General features: G+C 40.6%; 2 protein-coding genes across 2 annotated transcripts; both read left to right on the top strand.

Annotated features, from left to right (window-relative positions):
- The first annotated feature begins 4,188 nt into the window (after positions 1-4,188).
- LOC137800943 (homeobox protein Hox-D4-like) lies at positions 4,189-6,823 on the top strand. The gene is made up of 2 exons (XM_068598311.1): positions 4,189-4,531; positions 5,751-6,823. The coding sequence occupies exons 1-2, from the start codon at positions 4,189-4,191 to the stop codon at positions 6,257-6,259; spliced, it is 852 nt and encodes a 283-aa protein (XP_068454412.1). The 3' UTR covers positions 6,260-6,823.
- An 11,619-nt stretch (positions 6,824-18,442) lies between these two features.
- On the top strand, positions 18,443-23,470 carry hoxc1a (homeobox C1a). The gene is given in 3 exon segments (XM_068598309.1): positions 18,443-18,485; positions 18,488-19,051; positions 22,710-23,470. Coding segments are annotated over 3 exon segments (1,005 nt in total). The 3' UTR covers positions 23,108-23,470.
- Positions 23,471-24,657: the final 1,187 nt, after the last annotated feature.

Raw genomic sequence — 24,657 nt, forward strand, 5'->3', positions numbered from 1 at the left:
TGTGTGTGTGTGTGTGTGTGTGTGTGTGTGTGTGTGTGTGTGTGTGTGTGTGTGTGTTTGGAGTTAAATACATTTACATAAAACTAGATTTTAAAACTCCATCAGACATGTTTAATGATTTACTGTCGGTGCTGGCAAACATTTCAAGCAGGGGGACGAGCAAGCAGCTTGGATCAACACTGATCTCCCGCTGCAGACTCCAGCATCACATCACACAGGACATGATGGCCTGGATAAACTTGCCAGTAACACTTTATGTCATCATAATGCTTCGCTGAGAAATTTTTCATTAGCCTATTTGCTGCATCGTTGAAGACCTAGAAATTACAGTAATTTTCCTTCAGTTCAAGGTGTCACCGGGGGCCCAGACAGTCACTAGATTGAGTTATGATTATGTTATTCACTTTTCATTAGCAGAAGTGATCTGAATTTTGGATCCTGAGACTATAGATCCACAATTATGTATAGGTTAAGTGCAAATGTGCTTTTTATTTGATTTGCTCTCTGGAAATTATTCTCTGGTGTGTTTGTGTGGCCACTAGTTGCGTTTTTACTGCAGTAGTCTCGCACTTTGAGCACAGCTGCTGCAGCATTTGGAATGTTACCGACAATTGAATGTTAAGGGCAAAGTACATCATCTGGATGGAGACACAAAAGGTTCACCTCAATTCCAAAATGTAAAATTGAAACCTGTCGTCACCGAGGATTTGATTGGAAGGAGGGGGTTGGGGGGGCGGTATAGTTGTAAATGAAAGATAGGCTATTAATATGTTCTGATGATGTTAAAGGTTTGCTTTTAACAGTAAAACAGGCCACTTATCATTAGTTGAGAAAAAACTAAATGGCTTTAGATGTTAACACACACACACACACACACACACACACACACACACACACACACACACACACACAGGCTGTCACATCAGATTTCACAGGGGGGAAAAAATAATAAAACATATTTTTTTTAATATATATTTTTAAATATATTCACATATTTCCCCTGAGTACAAAAAAACAACAAGTAATTTCCAAAATTGACACTTTCAGATATCCATTGGCTCAGAGCACCAGGATTTATGTCTGTGTGCACTCTCCACAGACAGGCCATAATTTACAGTGAGCTGCGCTTTAAACAGACCCAAATTAATACTCCATGTTAATGCACGTGCTTATGCAATAGTCAGGACTTGTTTGGGAAATGGAAAACGTGTGTGTGTGTGTTTTCCTCACTTATGAAGTGCAGTCTGCAAACTCTAGTCCTTTCATTTCACTCTGCATTGTTTACAGCAATATAGGGCACCGGGCCCATAAATCTTCCCCTTGCTCTGCCAAGACAGCGCCATTTGTATGCACCGTTTTAACCGACAGCATCCTCTGCCCATTAACGTCTTCTCCCAGCTCTCTCTCAGGCTCCCCTTATCTGCCCAGCTCCGTCCCCTGGAAATACATTAACTGATCCCGTGCATTGGTTGAGCTCTGAAAAAACAATTATGTTTTTTTTTGGAGTGTGAGGAATATATATATAATTTATGTGGAAAATAAAATAAGAAAAAAGAATTGCATTCGGCATATTCTCCCGCGTACGCGCCGTTGCAGATGCTCCCCCGTTCCCCAATACACCGTTGTAAGTTATTGGTATGAAAAATAAAAGTTTATCGACGATTTGCTCGGTTGTTTGTGTCAGCAGGCGAGAGAGCGCAGAAGGTAAGGAGGAATTGTAAAAGGGTTGACACCCAGAGCGACCGGCGCGCTTTTGTGTGAGAGAGAAAAATGATTTATTGCCGCTGAGGCGGTTCAAACAGAGTTCACGGAGAATTGTGGTGGAGGCGCGGAGGAGCTAAATTATGGTCTTGCTGAGCTAGTATATCATAGATCCTATCTCCAATTCAGAGAGTGTGTTCAAGGGTGTGAGGTAAGGAAAACAAAACGAATTTAATTACTTTCCTCCATTTCAGTCAGTGCTGATGTATACTGCTTAATTCGCCTGATAATACTACTAAACAATGATAATAGCTGATACTAGTATTATCATTATTATTATTGTTGTTGTTGTTCTTGTTGTATGTGTAGGTAGATTCACCAAGATACAAGCAGATGTCAATATATTTAAATATCTATTTATTTTTGCTCTGGTGGCCTACATTCAGCCAATACTGAGATTAACTGAACAGACATTTAGCACTTAACTGCCATTTTAATGGACAGGCAGAGAAGATTAAAGCGGGTTTCAGTTCAATATTACAGGCATGTATCCAAGCTAATTGTTTATCATTTTTACTTAAAATTGAGTTACAATTCGGGAATAATCATTTTAGTGTTGATCATGCGTTCCAATAATAAGGCATGGTGTGTGGGGTGGTATAGTTGTATTGTGTCCTTGGACATTTAAAACAGAATAAAGAGGAAAAAACATCCAAGGACGTGACCAGGTAAAAGCTCAGTGGTGGCAGCCACAGCAAGGGTGAAACTGAAAAGGGGGAAGGCTCCTCTTCTTCAAGCTGCAACCCTGAGTGCATAATCCATCACCGCTGAGAGACATCTAAAGAGGGTTCTCTCGACAGCTTTGTTGTGGTGAAACACCAGAAGGAACTTATATCTAAAGCCTGCTTCAACTAAGATTGATACACAGAATATGCCGGGAACTCTCGTTTTGGAAGATGCATTTAGGTGCACTACTTTATTTAATAATTGTGATGGCTTCATTATTCTAGTTATTTATCCACTTTGCATACGAGGTGCTGTGCTGAAATTAAGCAATCATGTTTTATGAGTTTTCTTTTCTTCCAGGTAACTCAGTTTGGCCACACTTGATGTAGCATTTAGCCAAAATAATTTCCCACAACATTTTTATTATGGGGTTTTTAAATGAAGTTGGAAAATTCACATTTTGTTAAAGTGCTTTTCACCTTCACAACCGTGTTTCCAAGTTTCTTATGTGTTTTTTTATATGCTCTATGTTGCACTCTCATCAGACTCTGGACATCTCTCCCTATACTTTTTCACTCTTTTGTCCACAGCCGTGCAGCAGGCGGGGTGTCCCATCCAAAACGTCCTCCGTGTTTGTCCGTTGCCTCGCAGGGCCGAAGACATGCAGGGCCACTTGATACTGTACAGTGATGACTGCTTAATGCAAATGCGATAGAAAAAAAAATCTCTAATGATTGCCTCCTTTGTCTTTGTGTGGCAATGACTGTCAAGCCTTTGTTTGACCACTCCCCTTGAATCCTATTAAGCCAAAGCTTCCACTCCGACAGTTATAAGCATATGCTGTTATTTAAAGGAAAAGCCCGCCGATTTATACTGGGCAGTTACATGTGCTGCAAACCAAATTATCCAAAATAATCGGAATAATTTATTTTACAGGCAAAAAAAAAAAAGCATCCTTATTGCAGAGTGCCCATAGAGCAGCTAATAGCATGGAAATAAGGAAAGGGGGTATTTCTCATTATGTTTAATTGGAGAAAAATACACCCCGAACACCATTTTTTTTAAAAGGCGTTTTACATCTAAAAAAGCTGAAGCGAAATAATGAGTTTTGGTCTATGATGCGATCAGCATCTCATTCTCGCTCTACAGATATAATTAAACAGGAAGTGCCCACGTTGGATCTGGTCAAACCTACCACTTAAAGTTCAGGATGTGCAGCTGCAGAGGGCGGGTCCTTCTAACAATCGCGTCCTGTCAAAAGATGAACAATATTACAAGAAATCAACACTCGAGGTTGTAATGAGACGTTCCTCACCACACAGTGCCGTCTCCCCCTCTCTGCCATTGTTACTCTCACACCGTGTGAACACTGCCCCCTCTTTCTCTCTCACACTTATTACACAGTTCTGGGCGTCTACTCATATTCCGTTTCATGTTTTTATAGATAAAAGCACGCAGGCTGCTCATAGAAATGTTGTCTGAAGAAATATCGCGGAAGCTTCTTCCGTCGCCCCAAGTTGCCGGCAGATTACTTTGCATCTCCGGTGCTCTGCTATTGGAGGACGGCCACACGTGACGACGGCACCCTTCTGGTAAATATTATTCAAATGTTCCACATGGTTGTTTCAAGTGCTCTTCCCTGCATGGCTTTACACATTCAGGTTAATTGTGATCGCATATTAGACAGACAGAAGTCCCCTTGTCTTTACTGCTGTTGAGGGATTCCTGCTCGTATTTGAGACAGTTTGATGAGCTGGGTCCATGGACCCCCAACAGTCTGCCCTCCCACTGCAGCTGCATGGCAACAATTTTGCTATGAGCTCTGGACAAGTGCCAAAACTAAGCGCACGATGCATTGAAGAAGGAGGAAGAGGTGGAGGCCAAGAAGCTGAGCTTGATCAGCTAAACCTGACCTCCTCTGCTCGTGTCAGTTCCAGGTTGAACTCAGGTGAACAGCTTCAGTGCCCACTGGAGCCTCTGGGTCACTGCCATGCCAAGGGCAAGATGGACATCAAGAGCAGGAGCTGCAGTCTACTCACCATCTGCCGCTCAGGAGTAATTTTCCCCTGGATGAATCCACGGACAACTGATTCTGAACAATCTGGTAACTGTTTTTTTTTTTTTTTTTTGTCATTTACTTTTCACAGAGTAAAAGCTGTAAGTGAAGGAAATAGCTGCAGTGATGGGGTCATGGAATCCAAGTTGAATGAGTATTTCCCTCATTTGTGCATTGAATATAAATCTATATGTATATATCTGACCTTATATCTGTGAGACTCTTTGTCCCACTAAGACACAGTCAGCCTCTAATCTTTCCTGATAACAAAATGTACAAACAGCGCCAAGCAAAAGTCTCACTAGCTAATACAATAATGATTGTCTTGCCTTGTCAGATTTGTTTGCTCTTCTGGGTTACTGATGGCAATAATCTCCAAAAGCTAAATTGAGTATAGTTGCACAAAACTAAACATCTAAGAAATGTATTTTTAACAATTGCATCTTGATCAGAAAACATCACTTCTGTGATCCGTAGTTTCTTATAACAATATGTTTATTTTAAGTGTAAATCATAATAGAAAATAATATTAGATATATAAAACTAGAGTACATATTCAAACAACAAATACACATTTTTATTGTTTATATGATATACCAACATGCTTTTTTTTCTTTCTTTCTTTCTTTTTTTTTTTTTTTACAAAAATAGATAAACGTCACGATCTCGACACTACAATCAACAAGGAAGATACACTCTGCCAGTCTGGTGTTGAGGAGAGCACTTTTCTCTCTAAGGTCACTATTATTAGGCCTATTAGGTATCCATTAACCCCTGTGTGTTACGTTGTTATCAACAGGGCCCCGGTATCGCTCATATACATGTCAAATTGAATCTCTAATGGTGGTTATTTTCAGTGGTGGTCCCAAGGTACCATTTAAGTGACTGAGATGGGGATTTGACAGGTCTGCTTCCGTGCGTATAGCCGTGATTAATGTGGCCTGTCAGGCAGCCGTAGTGGCGTCAGATGTTTCCCCCAGACTGTTTCTTCAGGAGGTAACTTTCCCTGAACACACGACACAGTAGACAGCCAGTCTTGTATAGTGTCTCAAGCATGACTGAATACACAGGAAGAGCTGAGGGCCCTATTTTGTCCCAGGTTGATTGGCTGAGGATTAACATTGTTCTCACTGGCACTTGAAATCCATAGAGGCCATACATTTCAGGATAGACCTGTTAGAAATGCTGCACTTGCTCTTAACACCCTCTCTTCTTTATGTGCTTCCTCCTGCATCAGTCAGCGGCGGTGTGGCGGCGGATCTGTCAGCCAGAGGAAGGCTATGCGTCAGGAGGGAGAGAACGGCCTTCACCAAAAGCCAGCTGCTGGAGCTGGAGAAGGAGTTCCACTTCAGCCCTTACCTGCGTCGTCCTCGGCGGCTGGAGATGGCTGCCTGTCTGCGCCTCACCGACCGCCAGGTCAAGATTTGGTTTCAGAACCGCAGGATGAGACACAAAAAAGAGCAGAGGCATGGAAAGGTGGCAGGGTCTTCTGAGTGGTCTGCCTATAACCCTTCCCTCACATCATGTGCGGACCAGCTGAGGATTCAGGGTGAATGTGTTGTTCGAACTTCCTCCTCAGAGCTACACTTCACAGATTACGCTCCTGTGGCCTCCTCTCTCTTCGGCTCTCACACTGATGCCAGCAGTGGTCAGTGTAATCACCCTGCAGACCTGCCCCATCCGAGCTACACACTTCCATCTGTTGCAAATGGTCTTCCGCCCTCCTGTATGGGCACAAATAGTCATCACCATGCTGGCATTTCAAACTGGCCCTAGGGCCCCATAATGGCCATCCCTCCTGTGCTCATCAAAATCTCAATGATACATCCACTTTCACTTATGAAAGACTGGTGGATGTCTTATTAGCATCCCTGGGTTGAAATCCCCTTAACACACCATTCATGAAACATTTTAATTAAATATGAACATATCTTAATTAAAGGAGAGCTACAGCGATATCATTTGTGTTTCTCAGGCACAGTCACTGAAGATTGCGGGTCAAACTTGCTGCTTGTATTGTACTCACACGGCATGCACAACACATTCCAGCAATCAGTCACGACATGTTGTGCTGTGATTTTGTGGCTGTTACGTTTATATTGTTGTTGCATGTTTAGTGCATGTGCATATTATGAGTGATTTGTCTATTTCCCTCTTTTGTGAAATAATAGCTAAGTGGTTATCATATTTTTCTAAGTGTTACACTTGGGCTCTTTTTCATTATCTACTGTAAATAACAGGTGATTTGTGCAAAATGATGTAACTGTGAAATGGGCAGAATAATGTTCAAATCCAATGATGTTATATTTTTGTTAAAGCCATTAAAGGATGCGGCGAGTCTTTGATACGGTTCTTGATTAATTGAGATGTCATATACTGTACATGCTTAATAAATACATTTGGGAAAACCATAGCACTTGTGCCATATTTACCTTATTCATCGCTGATTAGAGTCCCATTTTTTTCCAGCATGCTTAAGGATTCAGGTCTCAAAGGAAAAGAAATCGGAAAGTAATCAAATTAAGGCATGCTTTAGATTCATTGAAAAAAACTACAGTGTTGTGCATTCAAGTTGCACAATATTGCTACATAAGCCTCTCCCTTGCTCCTGCCTTCGACTTCCCCACCATTAATCACTGAGACAAGGCAGTCCTTCCAGCACTCCAACCACAAGCTCTGAACCCACTGGGCCCCATGACAAGATCTCCTGCCTTCTCTTTCCCAGCGCTTGCCTTTTCAATAGCCAAATTGTAGTGCTGCAAGTTGGGGCTGGCCTCCCTCTCAGGGGCGATGTCGTAGTTTGGCTTCGACGCCCTTAGGCCACCAAGGTGCAATCACAAATGACAACTTATTATCTTAAAAGCAATGACGAGACTCTTTTTTCTTTTTTAACAGCACCCACTGTGCTATTGTGACAAGTGGATTCTCACATGTAAATTATATCGTGGAAACATTGGTTTCCTCTTGCTGTTTTTGATTTCAGAATTTTTGACTCAAGCTAAATTACGCCCACAGGGAATTTTGCTTTGATTTGACAGAATTGGGTCACCGGGTTCTCTTGGGTCTCGACAGTTTTACACATAACTTAGACAGCAACTTTCATGATGAAGGAGTAAACCTCCTCTCACTTGATAATGTGAGCCGGGGTATCAGAGTGCCTTACACAACTTCACACAATTTTTGGACCTGCTGACAGCTTTATATCTGTGACTGTACTGTAAATGAGCTGCCACAGAGGACTACTGACAGCTGTGAAATGACGAAGCTGATCCTCTGGTCGTCCTAGAATGACTTCCTGCTCCCAATTCATTAGTTAATCAGTCAGTGGATCAGCTGTCATTTGTTAAATATTCAACACCCCAGTAGTCTCAATAGTCTTCAAGGGAGCTCACCGCTAACTCTGTGGACATTTTGAATCAAATAAAACATGGTCAACCCCACATATCAAAGATGTGGTGACAGCCAGGTAATATGAGAGAAAAGTATTTAAGGCAAGTAAGAGAAAAAGACAAAGCAAGAAAAGGTTCTTTCCCTCAATATGTTCGTCTACAAAGAGAGAAAGAAGAGTGTTGTGAAGAAGAAGAAGCAGACAGTGTTGAATTCCTGAGATTCTTGTACATATGTCGGGTGATTTATGGTGTTAATGGTGCCGTGGCTCAATAGGAACTTTACCTCTGCTCCTCACTACATTCTCCTTACAGACACTGAAAGCCAGGAGGATCCACACACTGGAGTGCAGTAATTCTGTGGATGGGGTCAAGGGGGGATCCCCGAGGGTCATGAAAAGCCCCCCTTAAGGGCCTCACGGCAAGGGGGAACAGTCTACTTCCATTTCAACATTAAATTAGCCAGTTGTTCTCACATTGAGTGGCTCCTAGTTAGCAGCTAAAGTCGTTATTTCCTTTTTTACTCACTTAACCTCAGTTTGACAACATCTGTTTTCAGAGGGGAAGATCTGCAAAGCCAAAAATCCTTACAGGTTTAGTTTTTTTTAAATTCTGTGCATTGACCAGACCGCTGCGGTGATAAATGATGCCAGACGTGGTGCCATGAAACCAGCTTTGGTTACGGTCCATCATTAATTTTGAAATTTTAGCATTGTGCATGTCCTTTACAGTGACGGATGTTCCACTGTCCCATTTTCAGCTGTTGTAAAACTGATTTTGGGGTTAGATTTGAAAAATGTTCTCTGCACCAAGACTTTTCTTAAGCTGCCATGAAAACAAAACTGCCGTGTCCTTAACAAAGACATGCTGCTTTAAGTATCTTTCAAAGCATTTGGCCCTGCGTTCAACAAAAGTAAAGCCAGAAGCTCATCATATTACCATCACAGTGAGCTTATAGTCTTATGATATTTATTTTATGGGGATCATCAGAGCAAATAAATTATAATAATGAATTGACCGGGTTGCAGCTGTAGATTTTGGAGGAAAATCAGAAGTATTTAGACCGGCTACAAAAAGGAGAAACATAAACCATTTCATGAGGTTTATTACTTTGGGTGCACTACAGACAACTGATGAGAAATAAAACTTCTGCTACACAAAACACAGACCAACTATATGCTGTCTTCCAAGACCTTTTAGATCAGCTGCAGAACTTAGGAAACCGTTTCAGCACAACAAAGAATGATTGTTTTGTAGGATTTTTTTATTTTAACAAAGAACCATTAAGAGCATCTTAAGCATTTCTAACATAAAATAATGATAGATACTTGCCAGTTTTGTTAAGTTACATTTATCCTGAAAAAAAGGAGCAAATATAATTTAAGGATATTTTATGCCACATTTATTGATACAAAAGACAAAAAAGGACCATGCAGACTGTCATTACAGATGTAAAAGGGTTAAACCAAGGCAATACAACAAAGAAATTCACTTTTATAATGACTATCATATAATCCTCTAAAAGTCAAAATATAAGACATGGTTTAAGCGTGGATTTCAATATCATCCCTCACAACATATCCTGCATTTTTTTTACCTGACTTGGATTATGTGATACTTACAAAAACAGACTTTGAAGAAATCACTTCCACAGTCACAAACAAACTGGGAGAGCCACAGGAATTCTGCAAAAACCTTCATGGACAAAACACAAACACATTGTGTAGAGATGTCTGCAAATCTGCTAGATAAACTGTGTTTTTATGTTCATACAATGTGGAAAAATATTTCCCTTTATTCCTCTTAGCGACATTCTAACTTTGAATTAACTTTGTATGCTTGTTGCTACCTGTTTTCTGTAAAGAGACGACCAGCGTTCCAACATCTGTTTCACATAAGGTTGCTCTTCCATCATTTTAATTTTCTTTTTTGTGCGTCTTAATGTCTGTTTTATCAACTCGGCATTTAAAAGTGAGGTCAATAAATTTGGGCACAGCTCTTATAGATGCCCTCATGTGAATTACATGGCGGTGTTACTGTTAGCCAGCATTAGCCTGCCAGGAGTATAACCAACCAGAAAAAAATGGTCTGCAAAAGTCAAGAGTGATGAAATCATAATTGACAAATGTTAATGTACGGCACATGTTCAACGCTAAGCTCTGCATTACAAGTCCAGTTTACTCATGTGAGACCGCTTTAAGGCAACATGGCATTACATATTTAAGTATGAGCTTTTCGAGTGCAGGAGGTTGTTGACTTCTGTTGGGTTAGAGACATCCCTCAGGTTGGAATATCCCCAGTTGAAATATACATCTTTAAGTGAATAAGACAACAAAAAACTTTTGATAAGTGTACACAGAACTGAAGTCTTACAGCTTTTACATTCTTAAAAGATTGTTTACCAAAAACGAACTGAAAACGTGGGACAGATTTTTACATCAATTTGTATGCAAACATATTTACTAGACAAACTGTATAGTAAATATGTTCTGCATACAAATCGTATAATACGATAATATGCATTATGTGTTTGAATACAGGCAATATATATTCAATCTGTTAATTGATGGTTTACCATTTACAATGTGTGCTTCCCTCCCAATTAGCTCCAAATGAGGGGAGATTGATGCCAAAGCGGCACTTAGAGATCCTCCCAGACAGCAGGTGACTGAGTTTAAAAGGTCACGGACGACTGAAAACTGGTTTGCTACTTTTCCCTCTCCATTAAAATGGAATTTGTGCCTAAAGTCTTTTTTTCAACTAACATCTTTGCAGAAGACCGTAACTGATAAACAATGAAAAGTTTGTCTCTCTCCTTTTTTGTGGCCTTTCTGATTACATTTAGTTTTTCTGTAAAATCAATGCCTGCATGCTATTCTATTTTTCACACTTGTACATTTGTTGCCAGTGGTTCAGCAGGATGAATACCTACGAATACATTTTCAAACGAAAGTGTATACTCTTTTAGGCAGAACAAGGATGACCTCTTACAAAAAAATGTGTGAGAGCAGAAAGATTGAACTCAAGTCAACATATTTTTCTCAAACATAAGTTAACGGCTCTTATACATGTTGTACAGCTAAGAGAAAGGAATGTGCACCTTACGCCAACATTAACTCACGTAAATGACTTAATGGGAGTGGAGAAAACAGGCGCAATGACAATAATGTCTATGTGTCAGACCCTGCTCTTAATGGCGTGCTCTAGTTATTAAGGGAATGTGTTGGCAAACACGCTTATATCCTCACCTGTAGTGATTAAGGAGGTGCTAAGGATGCAGTTAAATATTATACAACAGACTTTTTTTTTTTTAAATTGAAGCTGCGCAATATGCAACTCAGTGCATATCTATCGCCTCCACACAGCTCTCGGCTGAAGCGTGATTTATGCTCAACACGAATGCAAGGGTCGGGAGTGTCACAGGGCCAGTGTGATGTCACACCATCCGACACAGCTCTTGTTGGAGGTTTTCTCCCTGTCCTGCACAACCAACATCTTCTAACAACGTAGATGCAGATGGGCAGAGAAAATCGTGAACTTTGGCGAGCTTCGAGAGTGATGATTTGTCGCAAGGAGAAACTGAGTATTAACCAAAGATCCCAAAGCTTCCTCGTGGTGACCATGCCAGCTCATGGCTGTGCGACCGTCCTCGCAGAAAGCATAACCGAGGCTTAAGCCGGCGGCTAGCAGCTAACTGTATTAACAGCACCATCAGGGCTTACAGTTTTTACATGAGGGGGGGTTCACCCTGTCTTCAACCCAAATTTGTGTCACGGGAGGCGTTGGAAGCAGAACTCAAATGCAGAAGAACCGTTTCAAGAATATTTATTTTTTCATAAAAACACCAGGACCGGCTTGAAAAGAGACCGGGTCCAAAAAAGGCAAAAGAACAAAACAGGAGTCAAAACAGGACTTGAATCAAAAAACTGAAATAAGACAGGACAGCTCCACCCAGTTCACACAACCGTGTTACACAGTACAAGTCGACAAGGGGACCAGCGACAAACAGGGTTTAAATACAACGGGAACGTAATGAGACACAGGTGGGAACAACGAGGAAGCACAGGTGACGGCAATCAGACAATCAGGAGACATGCACCAGGAACGAGGCACACAGAGCCAGGAAGTGCAGAGACACAGGATAAACTACAAAACCAAACCGGAAGCCACCCAACACTGTGACAACTTGTCAAATACCGAGAGTTTGATACCCACCGACCAACATTTTAATTAACTCCAAAGTAAACCCACCTGCATCATAAGATGGTCATGTCAAGGTTTTAGGAAAAAAGAGAGTCCACATCGGTCGGATGTGAAAGGAGGTGCATGAATCAAAACCAGGAGACAGCAGTCTGTGTCCGGTATGAACAGTGCAGAGCGGCCAGTGGGACACAACAAAGAAACTTGTGTGCACTAAAAGGCCCGCATGGCCGGCACAGCTTTGTAAACAAAGCATATAGAAGCTCTGATTACAAAACAAACAGAAGAAGACTGACTTCATGCCCTCTCTGGTAAACTACTATATCTCTACTTTGCAAATAGTTGTTTGTTCTTACAATAATGTTCAAAATCCTGTATGTAGAACCTTTTATAGGAAAACAGAATTCAGCATGAGACGTCAAATCTGAAACCATAAAACAGCATCTCGGGGAATAATTTACGTGGACAAACTCATTTACTTATGAGCCAAAACATAATCTAAATACAAGGCAAAGCTGGAGAGACGCATCACAAGTTAAAAAACAAATGAGAAACCCAAGTTTGCATGCCTTCTCTGCATATTTACCTCTTATAAACAACCTGCTACACTTGTTGAGGTTTCAGTTTGGTTTATTCATGTTTCTCATGTTCATTCATGCCATGAAAATATATAGCCATAATATATAAATAAATAAAAACTAATTGAAAGAACACGTTTCTGAACGACACTGTTTTATGTCCCAGTTATGACACAACCTTATTAGATAGACTGCAACATCTACCCTTGCAAAAAATACAACACACAACATTTAAGATTATGACCAATTTGGGACTCATTTTCATTTTTACTTTTTAATAATTATGCTTCATAATTGAATGATTTGTACAATGAAAATAATAATAAAAGTAAAACCATCCCACAGCGTGACTGACATGCAATACTTTGGTCGATTGTTGAGCAATACCCTGAACTTTTATGCCGGGCCTTTAGGAGGTTTTGTTCTTTTTATGACCTATTAACCTTCTCAGCCTTTTCCCTCCACAGTAGTAACTGCTGCCCACCAGTCTCTCCAGGTGCTTGTTGCTCAAGATGATTGTTAAGTATCAATTTCCGGTGTCACCTTTATGGGTTTTATTTATTTGTCTGCTCCTTCGTGTGGAACAGAGCCTGGGTATTACTCAGGTAGATGGATTATAACTCAACTGCTACGACTCATCAATCTTGGAAATTTGACTTCCTGAATCTCATACAACTGTTACTGTCATATTACGGCACGACATTATCAAGATCAATGACATTTTAAATGCTTCCCAGTTAAGGATGATCGGTGACAATAAAAAGGTAAGTTGGTGATGAAACTGTCTCAGTGGTGAGCGGCACTGTGCACAGTGACACAGTCACCTGCTGGATGGAGATCACTTTTCCCTCCGAAGATCTCCGGTTAAATGAATGAACTTGTAATCACAGTCACCCTGCTAAATGTCACATGTTGACCATTATTGATCACCCAACAATTAGTTAACACCCGACGGCTTTATCACACACCGTCGAATCAATTTACTTTCTAACGGTTGTTCTCGGAAAAATGAAATACTCGTGGAAATATCTCAGAGAAAAACATTTGATTATATAAACATTTTGGAAATGTATCTGATGCTTGGATGTAATTATTCAGTGTATGCATTTTTGGTTTCTACTTTTTGTTTGGAAGAAACAGACTTAACTTATTTTTATGTTATTTTTACTTCACAACGTTCATGTTACATAAGTATATAGGTAGTAAAAAGTAATGCTTCATTGTTGGGTTGTAATACCTTTAGAAAAAAAATCTAAAAAGTTTGCAAATATTAATGTTTCTACACATACAGCGGTTGGGTCAGTGCACAAAGAGGAAGGCAAGTCAATGTCAAAAAAGCTGAAAGGTTACATCTTGGATATTTGAAACAATGTTTTTTATTCAATTGACTGCATAAAACAATCCTTGTTGAACCTCAATTGTTCAACAAAATATTTCTGAAACATCACAAAATGGTCCAAACGTTTTTCCAATTCAGATAACTTAGATTCATTGTCAGACCTCTATAGATTATTCCCTTTTCCAGTATTGATGCAATGTGCAGCCGTAAAATTCATGGAGGCCTGGGTTTGAATATTTCACTCAGTGTAAACATAATAAAGCGTCAGTTGAGCTGAGACTGAATATATGATTCTGTCAGACAGTGTGAAAGAAGATGATTTTAACAACCGTAAAGCAATGTGGAGTAAATTACATTAAACTAATATTTGGATATTGTAAGTATCCAATACCTTATTCATCTAGACTTAAAAACTTTTACATGGTTGACATTGTTCCTTTAAAGACTGTGTAATCCGTCCTCAGCCTCAACAGAAGAGTATTGCATTATTAATACAGTGTCATTTTTTCTATCAGCATTCTGCTATTAACCATGATTAGCATGCACAGTAGACTACTGATCTGCATTGTGAACAAGCAGGGGATGTTTAAGCAGAACAATAAATAAATTAAAAACCACTGCTTCTCTTTCCCTGCAGCGAAAAAAAAAATAATATTACAAAGTGTGCTGCAATGATGAACATTTCCTTCTGTTTCATGTTTAACCCTGCTCATTTCCCACAGTAAGAACTCCGGAAACACACAAGTGTGCACAGCAGCTTGGGGGGGAGATGACTGATGGCTTGTTGTCATGATGTTTGGGATTCTGCCGACTCCGAGCCTCTTGGCTCACTGAGGCTGTGAAGCACTGCAGTACATACTACAGGCTATTGTTGAAAAGCCCTGGTATTAGCAAGGTATTGCTTCATTGTCACACTGTTGAGCCTGTGCAGAATACAGTTATCTGTAATGTCCCCGGCCATTTGCACTGTAGTTGCATTGGATTTATGATTACGGTTTATGTACTGTGACATATTTCATGCCATTCAACGACGAAGCAAGGACAATTATTAGAATTCCACACCGTGAGCGGATGGATTTCTTTCTTTCAAGAGGTATTCCCTGGATTGTGTGTGGGCTCGGCACACACCAAGCCAAACCTCACTTCTGACATCACTATTTTTCAAAAATGTCAATATTTGAAAAACACAGACATGCTCTATCAATCATACAGATAGCCATCTTTCAACCGGTCAATGTGCCACACTTGAATATCTGTCTTCTTGTGCCTTAGCCTTGGTCTGACCCTTTTTGTCTCTATCTCTATTTCTCTTTGCCAAATTACAGCTCTATCATGATGCCACATTGATGAGGCTAAGCTCCATAAACATGGCAAAGATGGCTGTCATCTTCTCCTCCTCGAACTGCATTAAAGGCAGTGACCTCTCTGGCTGCTGGTGACACTCGTCTGTCAGCGCTGGTTAATTCTCAGTCTTGTGAGGGTCAAGAGCTGACATATAATTAGGCTTGACAGTGTTTGAGGGCGAGACACGGGTCCGGTGTCAATGGCGGCCTGTAGCATCATGTCAGCAGCGACAAGATGAGGGTTCAATTCGAACCGTGGAGGTAATCCGAGCACGGCCGCACTGATCCCGGGGCCTTGACCGCCTATTGACACACATCAGAGCATGGACGCAAAAGAAATTAGCATCAGTCAATATTTTCTCCCTCCTCCTACCTTCTGCCTCCTGACACAGCCACCCAAGTGCTGCTGTGTTGCTTCACCTCCAGTCAAAACAATGGAGACAATAGTGATCACGATAGAAAACGCCCGCGCTGAGTTTTAAGAGGGTGTTTAGGGTTGTGGGCCGAATATTCACATTTCTAGTTTAGATGAGATGGGATGCAGAATCTGGTTTGAGGGAAATCAAATTTGGAATTGGATCCATTTCACCTAAATCGGGAGATTATTCTCTTTCTTAGTTCTCATCCAGAGTTTGTGGTTTAGGGGATACAAGCTGTCCAGAGGAAGAAACCTCGGCTATAGATGTCTTCTTTTTTTGCGTGTGCTAAATGTGATAATATAACTTCTGTTGCATAAAAGGTGCTGGGCAGTGATGTGGAACAACACTTCAAATATGCTAATCAAACATATGGCACTTCAAGGGATTGCTGTTCTTGTCCTACATGATAAAAAGGTTACTTGGTTTTAAATCTAATTTGAATACGTCCGAAGGCTGAGGCATGCGTTTAAAAAATCGTTTGCATACAGGAAAGCAGGGATTACACCTGTTTTTCATCTTCTCCTTCTCCTTCTTCTTCTTCTTCTTCTTCTTCTTCTTCTTCTTCTTCTTCTTCTTCTTCTTCTTCTTCTTCTTCTTCTTCTTCTCTCTGCAACCCCTTCCTACCTCCCCCTCCCTGTGCTGAAAGCCATTACAGAAATACAATTTCTAATACCTCTGCACAGGTCTTCGATCGACTGCAAACAAATTTATATTCAGGCGGTAAACAGAAAGCTGCAGAGATTTATTTATTGAGTGTGGAGGAGAGAAACAAGCTAGCGTGTGAACCCTGAGTAACCTCCGAGCTGACATGAAGATGGATCAGTGCACCCTGCAAATGCATGGAGAGAAGGGATATATTGCACTCAGTCATTCAGCACATCGCTGCCTGTAGAATCCTATTAACTCCAACAGCTGGGACCATATTTCTGCGTTGTAAGAATGCAGTTAGAAGTTGTTCATTACGTTGAATTATTTTGTAATTACTGCAGGCTTAAAAGACATAGGAGATATTGTCCAAATAATTAAAAAAAGAACCAGAACATGTAGTTGTTTTAAGTTTAGGGTGATATTAAATGTTATGGTTACAGTTATCTGAGAAACTGTAAGATAACATTTAACAATAATAATGCATAATAATAATAATGAAAAAATAATAATAACCTGCATGACATGGCCTTCAATGAACAAACTATATTAGTTATTTTTCATTGATTGATGTCAGCAGAGACAGAAAAAATATTTTCAAAATGTATTATTTATAAATAAGAAATAATGAAAGGTAGTAATACCATTTCAACATCATGGCTCCATCTTAAGTGATAATTTGTTGATGAAACGTGACTGATAATAAAACTGAATGAATAAGCCTTGCTTTGAAATTTTGCAAATGTTGGGTTTCTTTGAAAATATAAGCCGTAAACTCTTCACTTTAGATTCAAAGCAAAATAATCAAACAGTTTGGAGATTAAACATTAATATCGGACAACTGAATATTATTATAGCATTATTAAATATCAATGCAATGTATGGGAGCAGACCGAGCTATTTGAAAGTTGCCATTCCCAAGCAAAAGAAAACGACTTGTGCTGCACGGTGCTCTTTGATATTTTCACTTTGTGGTGAAAGCACCGGCTGCTGTGTCCCTGTATCGGCTTGCAAAACACATCCAGTTGCATTAAGTCTATTTGCATGTTCTGAGTCAGTGTGCGTAGGTGCAGTCCTGGACTTGGTGTATTATTCTTCTCTCCATGTGGTTTGAAAGGGTTTTATGTGTGTTTGTTTTTGTTTATGTCAATCACGTTTCAATAGCACTGTGTAGCGGTATTTGCACACGCATACACAAGTTTAAAGTGTTCATTCATTCCTGAGTAAACACGCCGATGTCGAAATAAAAGAATAGTCGTAAAAACTGATTTTTGTGCTCCGCATATACAAACACGCCTTGTGGTTTTTGACCAGCGAATCCAGCAGAGCTAGTTTGACCTAAAGATAAATATGTCCTCTCTGTCACATACAACTTCTTGATCTCCACTCAGAGACTTTTTTTTGTATTTGTTCGAGGCTAATTACAAATCTGCTGCCACTGAACTTCTAAATACCAGCTGTCACGACCTCTGAACCCATTAAGTGTGCCTTTCACATGACCTAAGCCCTCTGCTAAAGAGGGGCCTCTGGTTTTCAAGAAGCCTTCCCAAATTTGCATAATCCATTAGCTGCATCAATGTAGGCCTATAGTATGCTAATTTAGCTTTGGAAAAAGAAGAAGTGTTCATTGTTGTCGTGAAAAGTAATCAAAATACCAGAGTTTGACCCAAATATATTCCTGTTTCAAAAAACTCTGTACTATACAACAATCTTCGACGTCATAGCCTACCTGTCTGCAGGTGAGTGGCCCATGAAGGCCCTCTGTGTCTGCTGAGGATGATTTACTTCCTGCTGCCTTGGAGTTGAGTGTGGGTTTTGCTCAGGCCTGCGTGGTGCAATTCTTTATACTCGGACACCATTAAAAATGTTGACCTAAAGTGAGTTCCTCAACTCTGTTTAATCAGTGCTGTCCTCTCTGATGACAGAGATGTCCAGCTATTGGCCGAGACCAGGAGGGCACGTCATCTCCATCAATCAGGGACTGCTGTTTCTCCTCTGAGGAATGTCCCCACGGTCGTCCAGCCGCCTGACCATGCGTTACTTGGATGCATGAGAGGCCGGGCATGAAGCGCAACCCCGTCCAATGATTATGCAGGGGAGAGGTGATAATGACTTCCTATCAAGAGTTAACGGCCGAAGGGGAGAGTAGCCCTCTGTTCACGGGCTGCCGCCGAGCAAAAGAGGTCATAAACCGGGACCTGGACTGCAGGACGCATCCTGAACTCGGCAGTCGTGATGAGGAGGGGGAGCTGGAGGTGAAAGTCGCCTCAGGAATTAATACTCCGCATCCCCGGTACTCAACTCTCTCCAACAGTTGCACCTTTTTGGACAGCCCTCCTCCTCCTCCTCCAGCGTGTGAGACTCTCGAGGGCTTCTCTGCACCGGCCTGCCCCCACTCGTCCCGTGTCCCCTGGCGGTGCAGGGCGCAGGGGCAGGGCTCTCCAGGACGCGGATACTGCGCGTCAAATAACAACGAAACGCCACAATCCGGCTTTGGCTCACTCGCCGAGCAAATTCAAATCTACTCACGTAATATTGGCCCCGAGATTCACGTCGCCATGGGGAGTTCAGCTGGCTCGGACTGTAACCTGGCTCATATGGATGTAAGCAGTAAAACTTTTGAGTGGATGAGAGTGAGAAGGAGTCAGCAACGGGCGGGTAAGTTTTTAGTCAGGGGAGACTGCGCACGAGAGGAAATTAACCTTGATGCGTTTACGTATTCAGGATAAATGAGTTTTTGGTGGAACTTTAAGCCGTGGATAACTTCTATGCATAGTTGGGAAAGTTTGGTCAAAGTTTTCTCTTCAAGTTGGAAAAAAACAGGGAAAACAATAGCTGACGTGTTTTGTGCGTCACCGTGCACCAGTTCCTCCGTCACCAACGTTAAAGTTGAATTAAAAATATCTAATATTTTCCACTTTTTTTTTTTAAAGCAGATCAAATGGTTTGGAAGACGGCACTTGCTGTTTAGTTGACACCAAATTTGAATATGCACATGAGGACTCGGTTACTATTTCCTTAAGGTTTCCATGTCACTGGAGGTCTGTTATTTAACCTCGTCGCTCCACCTACAAGCAGAACCCAAACTGTACACAAAGAGGGGGGAGACCAGTCAAAAGTCTGCTTAGCCTCACTGTATGTTATACTGGAAAAAAATCAATTATTTACATTTGCCCTTACTAACCAGTAGCCGTTGAATAATGCAACAAACCACTGGCTGTCGAGACTCACAGGAAGTTGAGTAAAACTTACTGTTGTGAGCTGGAGTGCTCCCTGAGTATTGATTAGTTGTCTGTTTGTAATGAAAGCCCTTGTGTATTGATTTCAGTTTCCAGCACCTTTACATGTGTCCACCTTTTTAACATAATTGCTGTCACAGATCATCATTTCCCTGACTGATGAGTCCTGTGCAGAGAGCCCACAGAAGAATGCATATTCCAGGCTTTAAAAAAAATAAAATACCAATAGCCTACTAATGTGAAAAATACCTATCAATCCTCAACCTAATGTGAGTGATAGCATTTTATAGATCCTTCATTTGATCAATAATGTCAGTTGACTGACTGGCTACTGGTGTTGGGCTGGTTTCATACGTTTTACATGAACGAAGATTGACTACAGTGGTGGTCCAACCTCCTCTCCCCCTCACCCCCCAAAACCACAATCTCTGTCTGGTGCACGCATGCTGTTGACCTACATGTTCAGTGACCAAAGATGCAGACTGTTAGAGGTGAAAAGGCCTAAGCTCCACTGCAAGAACTCATCCAAAAGCTGCAGCAGCATTCACATTCATGTGTAAAACGATGTGGACACATTATTTCTGATGATTCTGCACAAGGGGGCCAGTGAGCACAAAATGTAACATCAACAACTTTTGATTTCACTGCACGAAGCTAACATTTTTAGCTTTTGGATTACCTTACCTCATGTTCATTCATGATGTGCATTCAACTTGTGAAACACCATTTTGGATTCAGGCTCGATTACAGAGGCAAAGGATGGGAAAACATTGCTTTTACTTTGAAAGGTTCAATGTTATATGATGACAAAAGGATAAAATGACACACACAAAATGTGATTAGTGGACAATGTAAACATTGTTCTCATGATGCCGCTCAAGAAAAGGTGACATTCACAACTTTTGATTTGTAATATATATTACAGTGTTTTAACATTAGCTGCAATCTTTAGCTGTTAATTGCCTACTTTGCAAGATGAGTGGGAAGATGTCAGTGATGGTGCCACTTTTGGGAATCAAAAGGTGACAACAACAGAGTTCACCGGTCAACGAGTTGTTGTATTCATAAAGCACATTTGCCACTAATATGAACCAAATCTGTGCACTTGAGAAAGTCATTTCCTCACACCCACGCATCTCCTCGCTGTACCGTTTGCATCTGTGTGACCTCCTTCTGCATCTCTCTGAAGGGGATCATCTGTAGGAGTAACTCATTAGCGCTATAGTGTAACTTGTAAAAGAGTCATTAGTGAAAGTATGCTTTCCTCTGGAGGTTGTATTGGCTTTGGCACAAAACAAAGTCTCACATATATTCTTCCATGTTGAAAGGCCTCCACAGACCTGCAGTAACCTGATCTCTTGGCTCAGTGTATATACTCCCAGTGCGTCATTCTTCAATTATGCTTTGACAGCACCTGAATTACTGTGGGCTAGATGCCCAGATGACTGAGGCAACGTGTATCGATCTATCCCTTTTCTTCTTCTCTCTCCTTGGCTTGGTGGGCCCTTCCATTCCCTTTGCTGCCTGGCTATTTTTAAGCATGCAAGTCATTTCTCAAATATTTAGTTTGAGTCTTTTAAGCCTTCTGGCCAGCATCAATTCTATTATCTTTGGTGCCATTAATCAGAATGTGCATGTGATTTGCACTCCTGAAAGCTGAACTTCTTAATTACGTACACTTCCTCTGTATTGGTTCTTCATATCCACTGCCCTCTAATTCTCAGGCTCGGTTACCTTGACATTCATTTTCTTAAAACACAGATGTCGACATTTATCCTATAACTGACCTTTCCATCTGCTATGCTTTTCCAAGTGGCTAGAGGCCTGTTAACCTTCCTCTCTATGAATTGTGGTTGGAGACATTGCTCTACATCTGGCACACTGACTCCATTATGCAGCAGCAGCACATTTTCTCAGAGGCAAAGACACACTGACGACTTACCCACAATGTCACCAATGAAAAATCAAGATATAGCTGCGGTTCCTGTCATTCATTGCACATAAGTAGCATAGATGATGCTTTAATGTGTGACCCAGAAACCTCACAGAAAAAAATGGAGGCATTTGTCATTAATACAGTGTTTGAAAGGATTTGTAAACTGTTAAACTGTCATTGACACAAAAAGGCCTAAAGGCAAATTATTAATGATTCTGATGAATAGTTAATGGACTGTAAACGATACAAAGTTGTTTTGAATCACCAAACATTTCTTTGACAACTTTTCCATATATCGGCAATATACATCATAAATGTTGCTCTACTTGGTGAACTCGTCTTGGACAGACTTTCAAGGCTAGAACTTTACAAAATAAATGTGAAACATTCAAATCTTTCAGACTCAGAGGTGTCTAAATCATTTTTCAGGCTATAGTTTGTGACATTGATTGATATTGTATTGTACTGTTCAGGTATTTCTGTTATTATGTCAACTAGATAACACATACATTACCATCTACATGTTTGACAGTTGCAAAATAGTTTACAATGTGTCTATAGGCTACTGCTAAAGTTGATACATTGGTGAAATATGTCTGTTATACAGGCACAGAAAAATAGCTCTGGGGTGAAGACTTTAAATCAACAATTTGGCAAAGGGCCAATTCCTACAGATCAGTTCTATGCATGTAGAGATATATATATATATATATATATATATATATATATATATATATATATATATATATATATATATATATATACATATATATATATATATATATATATATATATATATATATATATATATATATATATATATAGCTTATTTCTTCAGTATCCAAAAAAAGGAAATTCAAATCAACAATATTATATTCCTTATTATCACACAAATTTCCAGGCCAGTATAGATAAAGCTGTAATAAATATTGTTTGTATTTTATGACTATTTAAAAAAAAGTCCAAACTACATAGATGTGACCTTAATTAAAGTTTATCATGCAATAATTGTTCCCGTTTAATCTCTGGAATAATATCGTATCTTATTTCCTGGACAATGGCGTGGGTCCTCTTGTTCAGAAGGGCTTTGAACCTCTGTGATATATTGCCTGACGACTGTTTCCATGTCCTCTGATCCCAGCCAGGATGCACATGACCTGTGGGATCAGCGTGGTTGGTTCGGGCCTCGGTGCTGTCGAGGCTGGACGCAGCGGCATCTGCCCGCGTGACCGTCCCACGGTGCACGGTGCCTCGAGGATCAGCTTCAGCACCAAGCAGCTGACCGAGCTGGAAAAGGAGTTCCACTTCAACAAGTACCTGACGCGGGCCAGGCGGGTCGAGGTGGCCAGCGCCCTGCAGCTAAGCGAGACGCAGGTGAAAGTTTGGTTTCAGAACCGACGCATGAAACAGAAGAAATTACAGAGAGGCGGGCTGCTCAACGAGCCGGGCCCGGCGGCACCGCACTCACGCGCCGACCCTTTGGACACCTGCCCTACTCCTGGACCGCCCTCGTCAAAACACCTGCCTCTGAACTCCTGAACCGCAGGAGCCGCATCACGCGTGACGTGACTACACACGCGAGGGCACCATGGCGGCAGATGTTTTGATTCCCTTTTTTGCATCGGTTTCAGTCAGGCTTCACCTTTATTTGCGTAGCACGATGGGTGCGTATCGTAAGAAGCGCAATGGCAAAGTTTCGTCATGCAAGAACGGATAAAAACCATTTGTCATCCTCCCTCGGCTTTAGACTGGTGCTGATTTGAATATTAAAATTCAAGTCATTGCACCGCGCTGCTACCCAATGAAAACAAGGAAACAAAATTATATTAATTGACCATGAAAACTGTGGCAGACTATTTGTTTATTTATTTTGTACAATTCATCCAGGAGCTGACTTTACTATTATATTTATTCATCAGGACACGCGCCTCCTATGTGTTTAAAATAAAATAAAATTGTATTTATTTAATGTGCATTTGATCATATTTATTCTATTGGGAATATATATTTTATATAATTGGTTTTACTAATTGCAGTACTGCTTTCTCAACCAATTTAAGTTGCAGCATAATTATAGTTCTTTTTTTATTTCTTTAAAAACCTTTGGTGAATATTTGAGGAAACCGTCATATGCACCTGTTGTAGACAAAAAGCATCTTAAACATGGGAGCAGATAATTATCAGGCTAATTTAGCAACGTTTTTAATGCCGCTTTCATGGGGTGTATTTGCTCGGTTTTTAAGGTTTTCCTTCACGGAAAGATTAAAAATGCCATAATTGAGCGATATAGATTTATTGATCCATTTTTATTAATAGTATTGATCCGTGATAACCCATCTGTTTGAGGCACAAATCTGGGAGCATTTGCATGCATCTGTAACTGCATGTTAATGGAATGTAGAAAAGTCACGGTCGGGAGTAGTTGCGTCTTTTATTACCGCTATATACATGCATCAGAAAATGATAATTTAGCTTGAACACTCATACGGGAGAGAATACAATAAAACGCTGTCTGTGCTGTTTTGCAGATCAACCAATAAATTGTGTGGCCCCAGCCGCTCCAGCTGCTAAATATTCCTTCTAGATTCACATCTCATCTCATATAAAGTAAATGATTGTAAACTCGGCCCACAAACACTGTTATGTGCCGGTATCGCAATGGCTTTCTGTCACGTTAATGTCTATTCTAATATCAAGATATGAGGCCATCAGCCGCACTAATTCCATGTAAGGGAATATTATTTTTTTTAGCTTCCAATTAGCGGTGTTTGCATTTGATGCGGAGGTAAGTAGATCCAAAGCGGATGTTAATGACGACAACAAAGGAATGAAACCTTAAGCAGCTGGATGTCGCTTATAATACAAAGAGATAATCCAAATGAATGAATCAGGTCCGTTTGAAACATTTAACAGGTGTCCTCTTTGGAATTGGTGTAAGTAAAATAATAATATATGTAGTAGACACACAGTTGCACCTTCAAGCTAATATATGCAGTTACACCGGCGTTCACCTTTCACCTTTTGACCTCTGTCTTGCCTCGGGACCACGATGACCGGGTCAGCGGCTCAGAGAGAGAAAGATGCACCAT

The sequence above is a fragment of the Clinocottus analis genome, unplaced genomic scaffold (genome assembly GCF_023055335.1).
Source record: "Clinocottus analis isolate CAN_PGR_092001 unplaced genomic scaffold, fCliAna1.0.p SCAF_4, whole genome shotgun sequence".
Lineage (NCBI taxonomy): Eukaryota > Metazoa > Chordata > Actinopteri > Perciformes > Cottidae > Clinocottus > Clinocottus analis.